General features: G+C 40.6%; 1 protein-coding gene across 2 annotated transcripts in view; it reads right to left on the reverse strand.

Annotated features, from left to right (window-relative positions):
* Positions 1 to 15775, reverse strand: part of afap1l2 (actin filament associated protein 1-like 2) — a 173941-nt gene that overhangs the window by 35075 nt on the left and 123091 nt on the right. The window contains exons 7-13 of one of the 2 annotated variants that reach the window (XM_045702610.1): positions 13962 to 14141; positions 13544 to 13630; positions 10869 to 10953; positions 8115 to 8219; positions 4085 to 4296; positions 2166 to 2308; positions 1868 to 1982 (exon numbers count right to left, since the gene is read on the reverse strand). In XM_045702610.1, coding sequence (XP_045558566.1) covers positions 1868 to 1982; positions 2166 to 2308; positions 4085 to 4296; positions 8115 to 8219; positions 10869 to 10953; positions 13544 to 13630; positions 13962 to 14141 — 927 coding nt within the window. Of the gene's footprint in view, positions 1 to 1867; positions 1983 to 2162; positions 2309 to 4084; positions 4297 to 8114; positions 8220 to 10868; positions 10954 to 13543; positions 13631 to 13961; positions 14142 to 15775 lie in introns of both variants that reach the window. The other variant, XM_014159299.2, reaches the window with a different exon arrangement.

A 15775-nucleotide genomic window follows, 5' to 3' on the forward strand; every position in this document is an offset into this window, starting at 1 on the left:
TTTACTGTTGTTTTATTTCTTTACTTACCTATTGTTCACCTAATACCTTTTTTTGCACTATTGGTTAGAGCCTGTAAGTAAGCATTTCACTGTAAGGTCGTGACAAATAAACTTTGATTTGATTTGATTCTGAGGGCTGAGTTTTACCCTAATACAGTAGCCTGAAACTCATGGTTTTTAGGCCTGAAACTCACATTATAATGACTTACAAAGTGATGTGTAATTCCTATTGGAATCCAGCAGAGTGGGGATATCCAACATTTTGAATTTAATTTCACCCGCAACCTGCATTCAGAATGACTTCCAGGTTGGGAAGACTAAGATATTAGTGATGTGCAGATTGTGAACAATTCGTTATTTTTGAACAACTCCTTTTACTGACTCGAGAGTCATGATACATTTTTCTTAGTAACCCGTTCATTTTAATCGTTCGTTTGACCTGCTTGCCGCAATGAATTCTACAGCAGGATTAATACGCGCTACTCCGGAGACATGCTCCGCCACCGTCCATCATGTGCAGCACAAAGAAGAAAAATACTCGTTTAGAACTGATAAATGACCGTATGGTCCAAGAATGAACGCAATCAATTTATTATTGAATGTTATCGATGGACACTGCTTTGTAGAACCAAAACATACTCAGTCTGTCTCTGCTCAACACTCAAACTTGAGAACGAATCGTTTGGGTGGCTGATGCAGTTCGCAAACAATAGCCTATTAATTCATCAATCATGTAAAAACATAAATATTGAAATAAAATATTCAAAAATCAACCAGCAAAAGAGCATGAGGGGAAATATGATAATGATGGCCGTAGTTTTGGTATGGCAACTGCTCGGCCTCCGACCGCAAGGTACTACATAGGGTAGTGCGAACGGCCCAGTACATCACTGGGACTAAGCTTCCTGCCATCCAGAACCTCTATACCAGGCGGTGTCAGAGGAAGGCCCTAAAAATTGTCAAAGACTCCAGCCACCCTAGTCATAGACTGTTCTCTCTGCTACCGCACGGCAAGCGGTACCGGAGCGCCAAGTCTAGGTCCAAGAGGCTTCTAAACAGCTTCTACCCCCAAGCCATAAGACTCCTGAACACCTAATAAAATGGCTACCCAGACTATTTGCATTGCCCCCCCGCCGCTCCTTCTTTTACACCGCTGCTACTCTCTGTTGTTATCATCTATGCATCGTCACTTTAATAACTCTACCTACATGTACATATTACCTCAACTAACCGTTGCCCCCGCACATTGACTCTGTACCGGTACCCCCCTGTATATAGTCTCGCTATTGTTATTTTACTGCTGCTCTTTAATTATTCTTATCTTATTCTTGATCCTTTTTTTTTTTTTTTAACTGCATTGTTGGTTAGGGGCCCATTGTTAAGCATTTCACTGTAAGGTTCACCTGTTGTATTCGGAGCAGGTAACTAATACAATTTGATTTGAATCAACACTAGAAATGTCATACTGAAAAATCAACACTAGTTAACACTGGCCAATTTGCTGTGAGCAAATGTAGCACGTATCAACACACTCAGAGATACATTATGTTTCCCTTAGCTCTCTGCACTCCAAACTAGAGTACAACCTGAAAGAGCAAGAAGCTATACACACTCAGTTATACACACCCCATACACACTCAGGTTACACAACTGATGTACAACACATTGGACACAGATATTTCTGTCATACAATGGTGAGTTTGTCTGCACACAAATGTTTACACAAACATTGTGCTGTGTGTCACAACAAACGTTGTGTGACCTTTTCTGTGCAGACATTGTGCTGTTGTGTCAAATGGGTTGTGCATCAGTGGTACAAACTGTGTGTACTCTTGAATTTGTTGTTGTATTGATGCGGTGAGCTCACCTCTAGTTCGCCCTCTATAGAAGCCACATCGTCATAAATGTCATCTGAACCGTGGGGGGGCGAGGAAAGGCTGTCTTTGTAGGTGCTAGGCTCTGAGTACCTCCCCTGCATCAGACTGAAGAATACACACACATATTACTGTATAAGCTCTCTCTCTCACACACAGTTCTGTACAGCTAACCACACACACACACACACACACACACACACACACACACACACACACACACACACACACACACACACACACACACACACACACACACACACACACAACTGTGATGAATTAACTAACTACAAGGAGGTCTTGGCTGCATTGACTATGCTGGAGATCCTCTCAGAGTTGACATAGTCATAGGTGAGTTCTTCAGGGTCTGTCTTAGTCCCAGTCTGAGATAGCAGAAGACCCAGCCAGTGACCCATATCAGCTGACGACTTGGCCTGGGAGTGGAAAGCGCCATAGAGGAGAGAACAAGGGAAGAGGGGAGGAATGGGAGCGGTAAGGACAGAAGAGGAGAGGGAGAGGAGGGGAAAGAGGGGAAAGAGGAGCGGAGAGCATTTTGAAAACACAGCCTTGATTATAACATAAAAATTAAGTTGCCTATTACGTAGATGAACCAACAGGTGGCAGTCATGTGAAGGCTTTAGTCTGAAGAGTGGCATCATCAGCTTCATCACCCTAAAAAGAAAAATATCCCTTCACAGGAAATTACCGGTAGTTGATTATCAGTTTTCTGCAGCACATTTATTTCATTTTAAAGTCCATGAAATAAAACTAAAAAAGGAATTTCATTGACCATAACAGCACAATTGTTTTATTTAACCTTTATTTAACTAGGCAAGTCAGTTAAGAACAAATTCTTATTTACAATGACGGGCCTAACCCGGCCAAACCTTAACAACGCTGGGCCAATTGTGCACTGCCCTATGGGATTCCCAATCACGGCCGGTTGTGATACAGCCTGGAATTGAACCAGGGTCTGTAGTGACGCCTCTAGCGCTGAGATGCAGTGCCTTAGACCGCTGCGCCACTCGGGAGCCCCAAAGCAAGGTGGTGCTGAAGCTTAAATAAAAAAAGGGGAGTTCCTCTTGCTCACAAATCCCAGTACATCCACTACCTCCCCTACACACACAGTTTTGTATTGCTATCTTCGTGGGGACCAAATAATTGATTCCCATCCAAAATCTTTTTTTCTTAACCCTAACCTAACCTAACCTTAACTGTAACCCCTAACCCTAAAACTATACCTAACCTTAACCCCAATTCTAAACCTAACCCTAATTGTAACCCTAAACCTAACCTCCAAGCCTAAAATACTATCCTTGTGAGAAATTCTGGTACCCAAAAGGATAGTTAAACAAAAACACACACACACACGCGCACACGCACGCACACACGGGTCATGTTCTTCTATCCTTGTGGGGACCTAGAATGTATTTCCATTCAAAATCCTATTTTCCCTAAACCAAACCCTTAAACTTAAAATAGCCTGTGTCCTCATGGGGACATGGGTGATGTCCCCACGAGGGAGAATTTTCCTTGTTTTACTATCCTTGTGGGGATTTTGGGGGATTTTAAGTCCGAACAAGGATAGAAGAACCAACCCACACACACCTCCCCTTTACTCCTCTGGGCCAGACTTTGTAGTGTGTATCAGACAGTACAATTGGCCCAGACTTTGTAGTGTGTCAGACAGTACAATTGAAGTGTTTAGTGTTCTTGGGAGGAGCACTGTACCATCAGCACAGTCTCAGTGTTAGGAATGCTAGTATGTGTTTTTTGCACTAGGTGCCGTGTGTCTGGTGGGTGGGGTTGGTGTGTGCGTGGCGTGCGTGCGTTTCCAGAATGGGAACTGTTCTCAGTAAGTATTTCGGAGAGGGACAGGGGCCAGGTTCTTATATGAGGTCAGCTTCTGCTGTACTAGGGACTTAGTAAAGGGCTTTTACGAGAGCTTTCTTGATTACTGATTTCCGTAGAATTAATGCTTATATGGAATGGTACAACATGCAATAATCCAGTGTCAAGGCTAAAGATGTGTGTTTTTGTTGTAATTTTCTATTTAACATGCAATGACTTATGTGAGTTAGTATGTGTTTTTGATCATGTGTTTTCATTGATACGGGTCTTTTTTATGGTGATAACTGATACAACAATTTCCCAAGTTCGGATCTATAGCGCCTACCTTCCCCCATGCCTGCCTACCCCCCCCCCCCTACCTCTAGCGTGGCTAGCTGTGCCCCATCCATCTGGATCCGGAAGGAGTAGAGGTGCTCAGGGCTGGGGTCTGGCAGGACCATGCATCCCTCCAGAGGCACAGGCTGCTGGGACACTTTAGTCTTGCCCTTGTCCTGGTAAAACCACAGCTGCCCATTTTTTATCAGACACCAGTGGCTCCTCCAATGACTGTTTACCAGCACGTTGAGGTAACCTGAGAGAGAGATCATATTGCTATACGTTTACTTTGTCAATGTAAGTTTAACTTGTTGCCATATCAATGAAGTCGACTGAATTGAAATAAATTGAATTATTGTGTGGTGAGGGACAGAGAGAGAGGGGGAGATTGTGAGAAAGAAAGGGTGAAAGACAGAACTTGTTATCCCTGTAATTACTGTACTGTACAGTTATGGCCAAAAGTTTTGAGAATGACACAAATATACATTTTCACAAAGTCTCCTGCCTCAGTTTATATGATGGCAATTTGCATATACTCCAGAATGTTATGAAGAGTGATCAGATGAATTGCAATTAATTGCAAAGTCCCTCTTTGCCATGCAAATTAACTGAATCCCCCAAAAAACATTTCCACTGCATTTCAGCCCTGCCACAAAATGACCAGCTGACATCATGTCAGGGATTCTCTCGTTAACACAGGTGTGAGTGTTGACGAGGACAAGGCTGGAGATCATGCTGATTGAGTTCGAATAACAGACTGGAAGCTTCAAAAGGAGGGTGGTGCTTGGAATCATTGTTCTTTCCCTGTCAACCATGGTTACCTGAAAGGAAACACGTGCCATCATCATTGCTTTGCACAAAAAGGGCTTCACAGGCAAGGATATTGCTGCCAGTAAGATTGCACCTAGTGGTGCAAAAAAAAATCAACCTTTATCAGATCATGAAGAACTTCAAGGAGAGCGGTTCAATTGTTGTGAAGAAGGCTTCAGGGCGCCCAAGAAAGTCCAGCAAGCTCCAGGACCGTCTCCTAAAGTTGATTCAGCTGCGGGATCGGGGCACCACCAGTACAGAGCTTGCTCAGGAATGGCAGCAGGCAGGTGTGAGTGCATCTGCACGCACAGGGAGGCAAAGACTTTTGGAGGATGGCCTGGTTTCAAGGGCAGCAAAGAAGCCACTTCTTTCCAAGAAAAACATCAGGGACAGACTGATATTCTTCAAAAGGTACAGGGATTGGATTGCTGAGGGTGGAAAAAAGCTTGTCCGGAGAAGGTGAGCGCTACCATCAGTCCTGTGTCATGCCAACAGTAAAGCATCCTGAGACCATTCATGTCTGGGGTTGCTTCTCAGCCAGGGGAGTGGGCTCACTCACAATTTTGCCTAAGAACACAGCCATGAATAAAGAATGGTACCAACACATCCTCCTAGAGCAACTTCTCCCAACCATCCAGGAACAGTTTGGTGACGAACAATGCCTTTTCCAGCATGATGGAGCACCTTGCCATAAGGCAAAAGTGATAACTAAGTGGCTCGGGGAACAAAACATCGATATTTTGGATCCATTGCCAGGAAACTCCCCAGACCTTAATCCCATTGAGAACTTGTGGTCAATCCTCAAGAGGCGGGTGGACAAACAAAAACCCACACATTCTGACAAACTCCAAGCATTGATTATGCAAGAATGGGCTGCCATCAGTCAGGATGTGGCCCAGAAGTTAATTGACAGCATGCCAGGGAGGATTGCAGAGGTCTTGAAAAAGAAGGGTCAACACTGCAAATATTGACTATTTTCATCAACTTCATGTAATTGTCAATAAAATCCTTTGACACTTATGAAATGCTTGTAATTATACTTCAGTATTCCAGAGTAACATCTGACAAAAATATTTAAAGACACTGAAGCAGCAAACTGTGGAAATGAATACTTGTTTCATTCTCAAAACTTTTGGCCACGGCTGTTGAACTAATTGTGATCATTCATTATATATTATAGTTTCCGTCATAATACATTTAATAAGTTCTTAAGGGTCTATTGCAACCAGCATTGGTCACAATATCCCCGCAGGATGATCTCTCGTTAAACCATCAATACGCGCTAAGATCACAAAGCAAAGCTGATCTCAATTGCAACCACTATTGGCCAATGTATTACCACTCTGTAAAGCGGATGTGTGTTTACTTTAAGTCCTGGTTGCTGCCAACATTTTTCAAAATATTTTCAAGCTCTAGTGGATATTATCATTGGTACAAACAAACCCTACTCTTTGAGAAGATTAAGAGTGAGTTATCTACAGTTGAAGTCGCAAGTTTACATACACTTAGGTTGGAGTCAGGAAAACTCGTTTTTCAACCACTCCACAAATTTCTTGTTAACAAATTATAAATTTACATTTTACATTTTAGTCATTTAGCCGACACTCTTATCCAGAGCGACTTACAGTAGTGAATGCATACATTTCATACATTTAATTTAATGCATTTTTTATTTTTTTGGCAAGTCGGTTAGGACATCTACTTTGTGCATGACACAAGTCATTTTTCCAACAATTGTTTACAGACAGATTATTTCACTTAATCACAATTCCAGTGGGTCAGAAGTTTACATACACTAAGTTGACTTTGCTTTTAAACAGCTTGGAAAATTCCAGAAAATGATGTCATTGCTTTAGAAGCTTCTGATAGGCTAATTGACATCATTTGAGTCAACTGAAGGTGTACCTGTGGATGTGTTTCAAGGCCTACCTTCAAACTCAGTGCCTCTTTGCTTGACATCATGGGAAAATCAAAAGAAATCAGCCAAGACCTCCGAAAAAAAATGGTAGACCTCCACAAGTCTGATTCCTCCCAGGCAGTATTGATGTTGTTTCATGTCCTTATGCTACTCTTGTTTCTTGTATTGTTCCATGTTTAGTTTATTATTAAACTCACCACCTGGACTTGCATCCCAACTCCCAGCGTCTACATTACAACCACGGCAAATCTACGATGGCAATTTATCTTGCACATTTTTATGAATGGAAAACTCATATTGGTGTACTTCATTTTTCATTTCCAATTCATGTAATACATTAATAACAACTTGTATGGTAATTTCTTATCAAGGGTCGAAAAATACATCTCTGAACTGTCCACATCTAAAATTTGAAACCATAAACAGCCAATCATGATTCAGTTAATATCTCTGTTTTCATGAAATCATAGTCTGATAAAGGTATTTCAAATGACACAAATTATATTCTAATTAAGTTGAAATTCAAGATTAAATGTTTGTATGAAAATGCAATAAGTATTTATTATGAATTACCAGCCTTGCGATTTTCAATGTTACCGATAGGTCAATACTTTTTGTGGGGCAGGAGTAGAGAACCTAGACACAGCTGTCTGGTATCAGACTCGCTTGACACGGTAACAACATGAGATCACCTGATCTGCTGGTTTAGTCTGGGTTTTCAGTCACAAACAATTTTGTTTTAACATGCAGGTGCATATAATCTCCTGTTAGTAGTGTTTTAAGAAATCCAGTGCTTATACACAGCTGCGCGTAAAGTTCTGCCTCTTGGTTGCAAACAGGCCTCTGTTTGCTTTGACAATGTAAGATTTAGAGGAGGCTGGCGGGTAGAGGTATAGGAGAATGGGGTCATCGTAATCACTGGAATAGAATAGATGGAAATGTATCAAACACATAAAACACATGGTTTCCATGTGGTTTCCATGTGTTTGATACTGTTCCATTGCTTTCATTGCAGCCATTACATTGAGCCCATCCGCCGATATCTTCAGCCACCGCTGGTAAAATGTCATTTCATGCCAATAAAGTTCAACAAATTGAAAGGAAAGAAGGAGGGGAAAGGAAAGTTAAGGCCAGATAGAGAAGACGGGATGCCAAAGACAAAGAGCAGGTGAATAAGGAGACAAGAAAAAGAAAGTGAAAAAGAGATCGGTCTGGATTCAAACCGCAATGTGCAGACATCGCACTGCATTGCGGTTTGTTTGAATCATTTCCAGTGACTTTGGCTGTACTGTATGTTAACAGGGTAATGGCTGATTTGCCTAGCTCTATAGGCCATCTCCACTCACCTGAGGTGTCGACACATTTCTCCGGACTGTCTAAGGAAGAGGTCTTCTTCTTGCCAATGTTCATTAAGTTACTGAACTTCAGGCCTGCACTGTATTTCTTCTTCACTGTAAAGGATGAAGGCAGAAAAAGGTTCTAAACCAAGAGACTTCTGTAAACAATCAAGAACAAAGTTAAGCAGAGCATTACATTATGTGGTTGGATTGATGTCAATGGGAGTGACGCAAGTTCATCCACAAGACTGCTATATTCTCTCAAATCACTTACTAAGAAGGTGACTGAAACCAATAACAACCAATTAGAAATTGACCATTCTAAAATTCCCGTACTTTAAACCCTTAGTAGTGACAGTTACTGTGTTGTCCTCAGTCTAATCATGGAAACATAACGTAAAACTTAAATTAATAGCCCGGGCATTTATTTGCTTAAATCACTGAACACAACAGGCGCTGAGAGACAGGCTTCTATTTGAGCCAGGCGTCTTATTTCATTCGCATAGGTAATTGTTTAATTCCAACGTTCACTTCCAAAATGTTAATACATTTCTTCATTTCCTGCCCTAACGTGTTATTATTGCCTCTAAAACAATAAAAAATAAACTTTTCCTTGACAGAATAATTATTGTCCTCTAAAACAGTGCATTTCGGCATTTTCATACTTTGGCCACTAGAGGGCGATCAGACAATTTCTGGCGGTTCTGTACTCCCGAAGTTGTTGACTGTTTTTGTGCTTGACAGTTAGCTGTTAGCAGCCAATGGCTATCAGTTTCGTATTGGTGATAAAAATGGATGATTGCCATAATTTGTTTCAATTACTGAATTATTTAATGTAGCAAATCAAACATTAAACCTCATTTAAAAAAATATGGTAATTCATGGTAACCTCATAAGCAATTCATTTAGACCCTAAGATTATTTGAAACAGGTGTTTATTTGCTGAAATGTGTGCGGTTGACCGGCTATTAAAAGTTACAGCCAGCTATTTGAGACTGTGTTTAATTGAAGTTTTCCGGTAACTCAAAAGTAAAACTTACGATAACACCTCGAGTGAAACATAACTGAAGAGTTACTCTTACAAAAAATGTCACCTACCGTTCAGAGTGTACTAGACAAAATATGCATGCTACACTGTAAATTGTGTTAAGAGTATATTTATATATTCATAATCGTCAATCTCCCAAAATCGATTGGCTCAAGAAAGTACTTAGCTACTTTAATCAGGTTTACATCGAACCTTTTTATGCGAGTAAAGTACATGTCGGATAAAAAATGTTGCAACAGGCCTGATGGAAACAGCAAATTTGGCAGAAAACTTTCCGAATGTCGACAAAACAAAATACGCTAGACAAGGTGGGCTCTTTTTGTGTATGGAAAATTAATTATGCGAGAAATAACCAATAACCATCATGCAAATATTGATATAATAACCATCATCAACTTGGAGTCACACCATGATATGTTGTGTGGTCTTTTCACTGAGACTCGGGAAAGCATGCAGTTTACTAGGTTAAATAAATGATGATGAACTTCACAGGGTGGTGAAAGTGCAGGGTGATGAGCTTCAAGCTCCTTTCCAATAAATATTGAGGGTCTTATTCTGGTGACATGATGATCAATGCTTGGCTACCGTTTGACAAATAAAAATCTTGCTCTTTGATTCATAATAATCTCATCATGTATTAGGCTATACCTGCACTGTATCTGCGAGCACGGTTTCCCAAACTCTGTCCTGGGGCACCCCCTGGGTGCATATTTAGATTTTTGCCCTAGCATTACACAGCTGATTCAAATAAACAACTCATCATCAAGCTTTCATTATTTGAATCAGCTGTGTAGTGCTAGGGCAAAAAAACTAAACGTGGGGAAATTTGTTTTTATGTGGATTTTAGAATATTCACATTACAATCTCTCAACAATTGGATGGAAACCAAGCTACTTTACTTTATAATTGACAGTTAGTAACATTATCCTTACTGTGGGTTACTGGGTTGCAGGCATTGGGTCAATTAGTTGGGTTATTTTCTTTAAAAGAGCAAGGTTGGGTTGTTGAGGCTGGGTTACTGATACTGGGTTCTTGAGATATGATCCAGCAGCTCAGATCAGAAGACTGGAGGCGTGGCTTAGTAGGGGCGTGGCTTTCAGATAGTTGTTTTTGGCCACCCATGATTATAAATGTCATTCTGGTTCATCTGTTCTGTTGTATTGTTATCACATGTTAAGGTTGAACACTGATACTTTTGTAGCTTTAATGGGTTCTTCAAGAGCCTATGCATAGCCCAATGTTGGGATAGTTACCACTTTGTTACAATAATGTAAATTTCAATGTTATTAATAAAAAAAAATGGAACTATTCTATGAAAATGTATATTTGCATTGCACAAACTTAACATGATGAACAAGAATGACATGTATTGTCACGGGTGGCCAAAAATAACTATATGAAACAATTCCCCTAATAGGCCACACCTCCTAAAAATAACCTATGGATTGCATTAAAAAAGACCCAGCTGCTGGGTCAACCCAGCATGAAAGTGAATAAAAACCCAACTATGGTTAAATTAACCCATGTTTGAGTAATCCCCCAAAAACTTAACATGATTATCAGAGAACTCCTCCAGTTAGGATCACTCTGGGGGGGAAGCGTTCCCTTGTTACAGATCTAGGATGGATCAGCTTCTTCTCCCCCAATCCTAACCCCAAGCCTCTAGTGGCAACTTCCCTATAATTGGTGAGGATCAGAGCTGAGACGTTACTCACCATCTTTAGTTTCAAGGGTCTCAGCGTGGCTGTCTGTGCTGCTGCCACTTTCAGAAGCAACTGAGTACCTCTCACTGAGCTCCCCCTGCGTATAGAGACCACCACACACACACATTTACTATACACACACACAACTTAATCACACACACACTTACCGTACACACATGGACTCTACTCAAACATAAACAATTGTACACAACTCTTGTGAAGCATGATTGACAATTGATTGTGTTTTTCAATCCATTCCTGCCGGACCCCCAAGGTGTGGGCATTTTTGTTCGAGCCCAGCACTAACGTCATCTGATTCAATCAGGCCCTTTCTACAAGCTCCCAGCAACAAGGGATCAGATAGCATGTCCCGTGTTCCCTATTGAAACCCCATTATGAAATAGTTACTTGAACTTACACTAGTCAGATAAAACCTTGTTTGACAGCAGCTTTGGAACTTTAACATATAACCAAGTTATAACCAATCTAATCTCAGAACTAAAATATTACGTAATTGAATCAGTTGCTTGTTAAGTTCTGGGGGTAGACGTGTTAGAAAATATATTAGAACGTGGAGCGGAAGCAGGGTGGAAGCTCCAGCCCCCTCTATTTGCAATTTACTTGCAAGTATTCACACCCCTTGACTTTTTCCACATTTTGTTGTTACAACCTGAATTTAAAATTGATTAAATTTAGATTTTGTTTTCCACTCGCCTACACACAATACTCCATAACGTGAAAGTGGAATTGTTTTCACCATTTTTTGTTGTTGTTACAAATTCATTAAAAATGAAAAGCTGAAATGTCATGAGTCAATAAGTATTCAACCTCTTGTTATGGCAAGACTAAATACATTCAGTAGTAAAAATGTGCTTAATAATTCACGTAATACATTGCATTTACTCACTCTTTGTGCAATATAAGTGTTTAACATTATTTTTTAATAACTACCTCATCTCTGTACTCCACACATACAATTATCTGTAAGGTCCCACAGTCAAGCAGTTAATTTCAAACACAGAATCAACCACAAAGACCATGGATATTTTTCCAAGAAGGGCACCTATTGGTAGATGGGTAAAAACCACAAACCCCCAAGGTGCCTAATTTCTACACTGAACAAAAATATAAATGCAACATGTAAAGTGTTGGTCCCATGTTTCAAGAACTGAAATAAAAGATCCCAGACATTTTCAATATGCACAAAAAGCTTACTTCTCTTAAATGTTGTTTAGAGCAGCAAAAATAAATGTTTTGTCATACCCGTGGTATACGGTCTGATATACCATGGCTGTCAGCCAATCAGCATTCAGGGCTTGAACCACCCAGTTTATAATATCTCTTTGCGCATGGTGAAGTTATTAATTACACTTTGGATGGTGTATCAATACACCCAGTCACTACAAAGATACAGGCGTCCTTTCTAATTCAGTTGCCGGAGAGGAAGGAAACCTCTCAGGGATTTCACATGAGGCGAATGGTGACTTTTAAACAGTTGCAACGTTTAAAGTTTGTGATAGGAGAAAACTGAGGATGGATCAACAACATTGTAGTTACTGTACAACACTAACCTAAATGAGTGAAAAGTAGGAGTGAAAAGTAGGAAGCCTGTACAGAATAAAAACATTTTAAAACATGCAACCTGTTTGCAATAAGGCACTAAAGTAAAACTGCAAAAAACGTGGCAAAGAAATGAACTTTATGTCCTGAATAGAAAGCGTTATATTTGGGGCAAATCCAACATAACATCACTGAGTACCAGTCTTCATGTTTTCAAGCATGGTGTTGGCTGCATCATGTTATGGGTATGCTTGTCATCAGCATGGACTGGGGAGGTTTTCAGGATAACAAAGAAACGGAATGTAGTTAAGCACAGGCAAAATCCTAGAGGAAAACCTGGTTCAGTCTGCTTTCCAACAGACAGAGACAAATTCACCTTTCAGCAGGTCAATAACCGAAAACACAAGGCCAAATATACACTGCAGTTGCTTACCAAGATGACAATGAATGTTCCTGAGTGGCCTAGTACAGTTCTGACTTAAATCGACTTGAAAATCTATGGCATGACATGAAAATGGCTTCTTAGCAATGATCAACAACCAACTTGACAGAACTTGAAGTGTTTTAAAAATAATAAAGTGCCAATATTGTACTATCCAGGCGTGCAAAGCTCTTAGAGATTTACCCAGAAAGAATCACAACTGTAATCACTGCCAAAGGTGATTCTTATGCGTATAGACTCAGGTATGTGAATAATGAATGAGATATTTCTGTATTTCATTTTCAATACATTTGCAAACATTTCTAAAAGCATGTTTTCACTTTCTAATTATGGGGTATTGTGTGTATGTATATAAGTGAGAAAAGAAAAAATACAATTTAACCCATTTTTAAGGCTGTAACAACAAAATGTGGAATATGTCAAGGGGTATAAACACTTTCTGAAGGCACTGTATGTCTTTTCCTTTGTTAAATGTTAAAGATGCGAACACCAAATGATCGGTGATGAAAAATCTGAGCATCGTAACAAAGTTCCTTGTTATTCATCGCATCCCACAGTCTGTTGACATACTCTACGATACCAGTTATGTTATGTGTGTCTGTCCATGAGAGACTATAACCAATCTCACCCAATAGCCATAACTACCAGTAAATAAATTAATTGTGTTCTATTGATGGTGTTCTACCTTAGTGCATATGAGTCGTGAGGAGTCGGACACAAAGTGCTGCATCTCAGAGCCCTCTGCTGGTTTAGGGCTGATTTCCTGGATCACCTGATGGGGGAGACAAGGAAACAAGACCAATAGGTATGTGCCCCCTTCCTTTTCTAAGCATCTGAAAAAGCTATATATAAATCCAATCCATTATCATCATTGACATTATTGTAACTATCAGGGTTGGGGATTTATTCTATTTTAATTCAGGAAATAAACAGAAATTCTAATTTTCCTCATTGAAAAGCAAATTGTGAAAATGTAAATTGGAAATTCTGTTTACTACCTGAATTGACTGAATTAAAATGGAATTGACTCCAACACTGCGGTGACAACAATGCAGTCTGACTCCAACCCACACCAATAGTCTCTACATCTCCAGTCCCTATACCTTGAGCCACTGCTCTGTCTGCTCCTTGCTCTGCAGGCCCAGAACGATGGCCTCTCCTCCCATGGGGATGATCTTCAGCTTGTGCTCCTTCCTCTTGGGCTGCTTCTCCTTGTAGACCACGCTGCAGCCCAGCAGGCTCACGTCCAACAGCGGCATCTGCTCCTTGGAGCTCTTGTAGCACTATTGGAACACCAAGAGGGTACAGTGGTTGGTGATGGAAATATGGCTTAGTTGGTTAGAGCAATGTCTCTCAACTCATTCCAGGGAGGTGCATATTTTAGAAAGTATTCACACCCTTTGACTTTTTCCACATTTCTTTGTGTTATAGCCTGATTTTAAAATTGATTAAATTCATATGTTTTGTCACTGGCCTACACACAATACCATATAATGTTAAACTGAGGATGGATCAACAACATTGTAGTTACTCCACAACACTAACTTAATTGACAGAGTGAAAAGAATGAAGCCTGTACAGAATAAAGATATTTCAAAACATGCATCCTGTTTGCAACAAGGCATTAAAGTAATACAGCAAACAATCTGGCAAAGCAATACATTTTTGTCCTGAATACAAAGCGTTACGTTTGTGGAAAATCCAATACAACACATTACTGAGTACCACTCTCCATATTTTCAATCATAGTGGTGACTGCATCATGTTATGGGTATGCTTGTAATCATTAAGGACTGGGGAGTTTTTCAGGATACAAAAGAAACTGAAGCACGGCAAAACCCTATAGGAAAACCTGGTTCAGTCTGCTTTCCACCAGACACTGCGATACTCATTTACCTTTCAGCAGGACAATAACCTAAAACAACAAGGCCAAATCTACATTGTAGTTGCTTACCAAGAACGCAGTGAATGTTTCTGAGTGGCTGAGTTACAGTTTTGACTTAAATCTACTTGAAAATCTATAGCAAGATCTGAAATGGTTGACTAACAATGATCAACAACCAATTTGACAGAGCTTGAAGAATTTTGAAAATAATAATGGGCTAATGTTGCACAATCCAGGTGTGGAAAGCTCTTAGAGACGTACCCAGAAATACTCACAGCTGTAATTGCTGTAACATAACACAAGGTGGAATAAGTCAAGTGGAATGAATACTTTCTGAAGGCACTATACATGACTCAAGTGCTTGCTATTAGTTGATAAGTAGAATCAGGTGTGTTAGTGTGGGGCTATAACACAAATGTGCTCACTCAGGGTGTCCCCAAGGAATGGACTGAGAAACATTGGGTTGGAGCCTGGTTTGTGCATTATGGTTGTGGGTTTGATTTTGCCATACCTACTCCTGCTCCCCACTCCAGCACTCGACGTGACCGGTCTACTAACCACCGGTTCTGGCAACCATCATCACGCACACCTGCTCCCCATCATTACCCACACCTGGACCTCAACATCACCTTGATTACTCTCCCTTTATTTAGCCCTCAGTAGCCTCAGTCCTCAGGCATTATTGGTTGTGGTCACGTTCAGTCAGTCTCCTGTTTTGCTTATTTGCCTTATTCTTATCATTAAACTCATCTTCTGCACCTGCTTCCTGACTCCCAGTGTATTCGTTACAGAATACTGCCTCTCTATATGGAAGAAGCAGAAGAGAAAGACATCTCCCAGACCGTCGGTAAATAGGGACACCTACTCCGCCAACACCACAATCAGCTGGCACAACTGGGTGTGGCTATGGATGAGGTCCTCCGGGTCCTCCAGCGGCTCGACACCACCCGAGAGGATTCACCTCCAACTAGAGGAGGGCCTCCTACCACGAGTCATCCCAGCGAGCCAGCCCCCCCAGCCTACCCAGCACTC

The sequence above is a fragment of the Salmo salar genome, chromosome ssa19 (genome assembly GCF_905237065.1).
Source record: "Salmo salar chromosome ssa19, Ssal_v3.1, whole genome shotgun sequence".
Taxonomy (NCBI): Eukaryota; Metazoa; Chordata; class Actinopteri; order Salmoniformes; family Salmonidae; genus Salmo; species Salmo salar.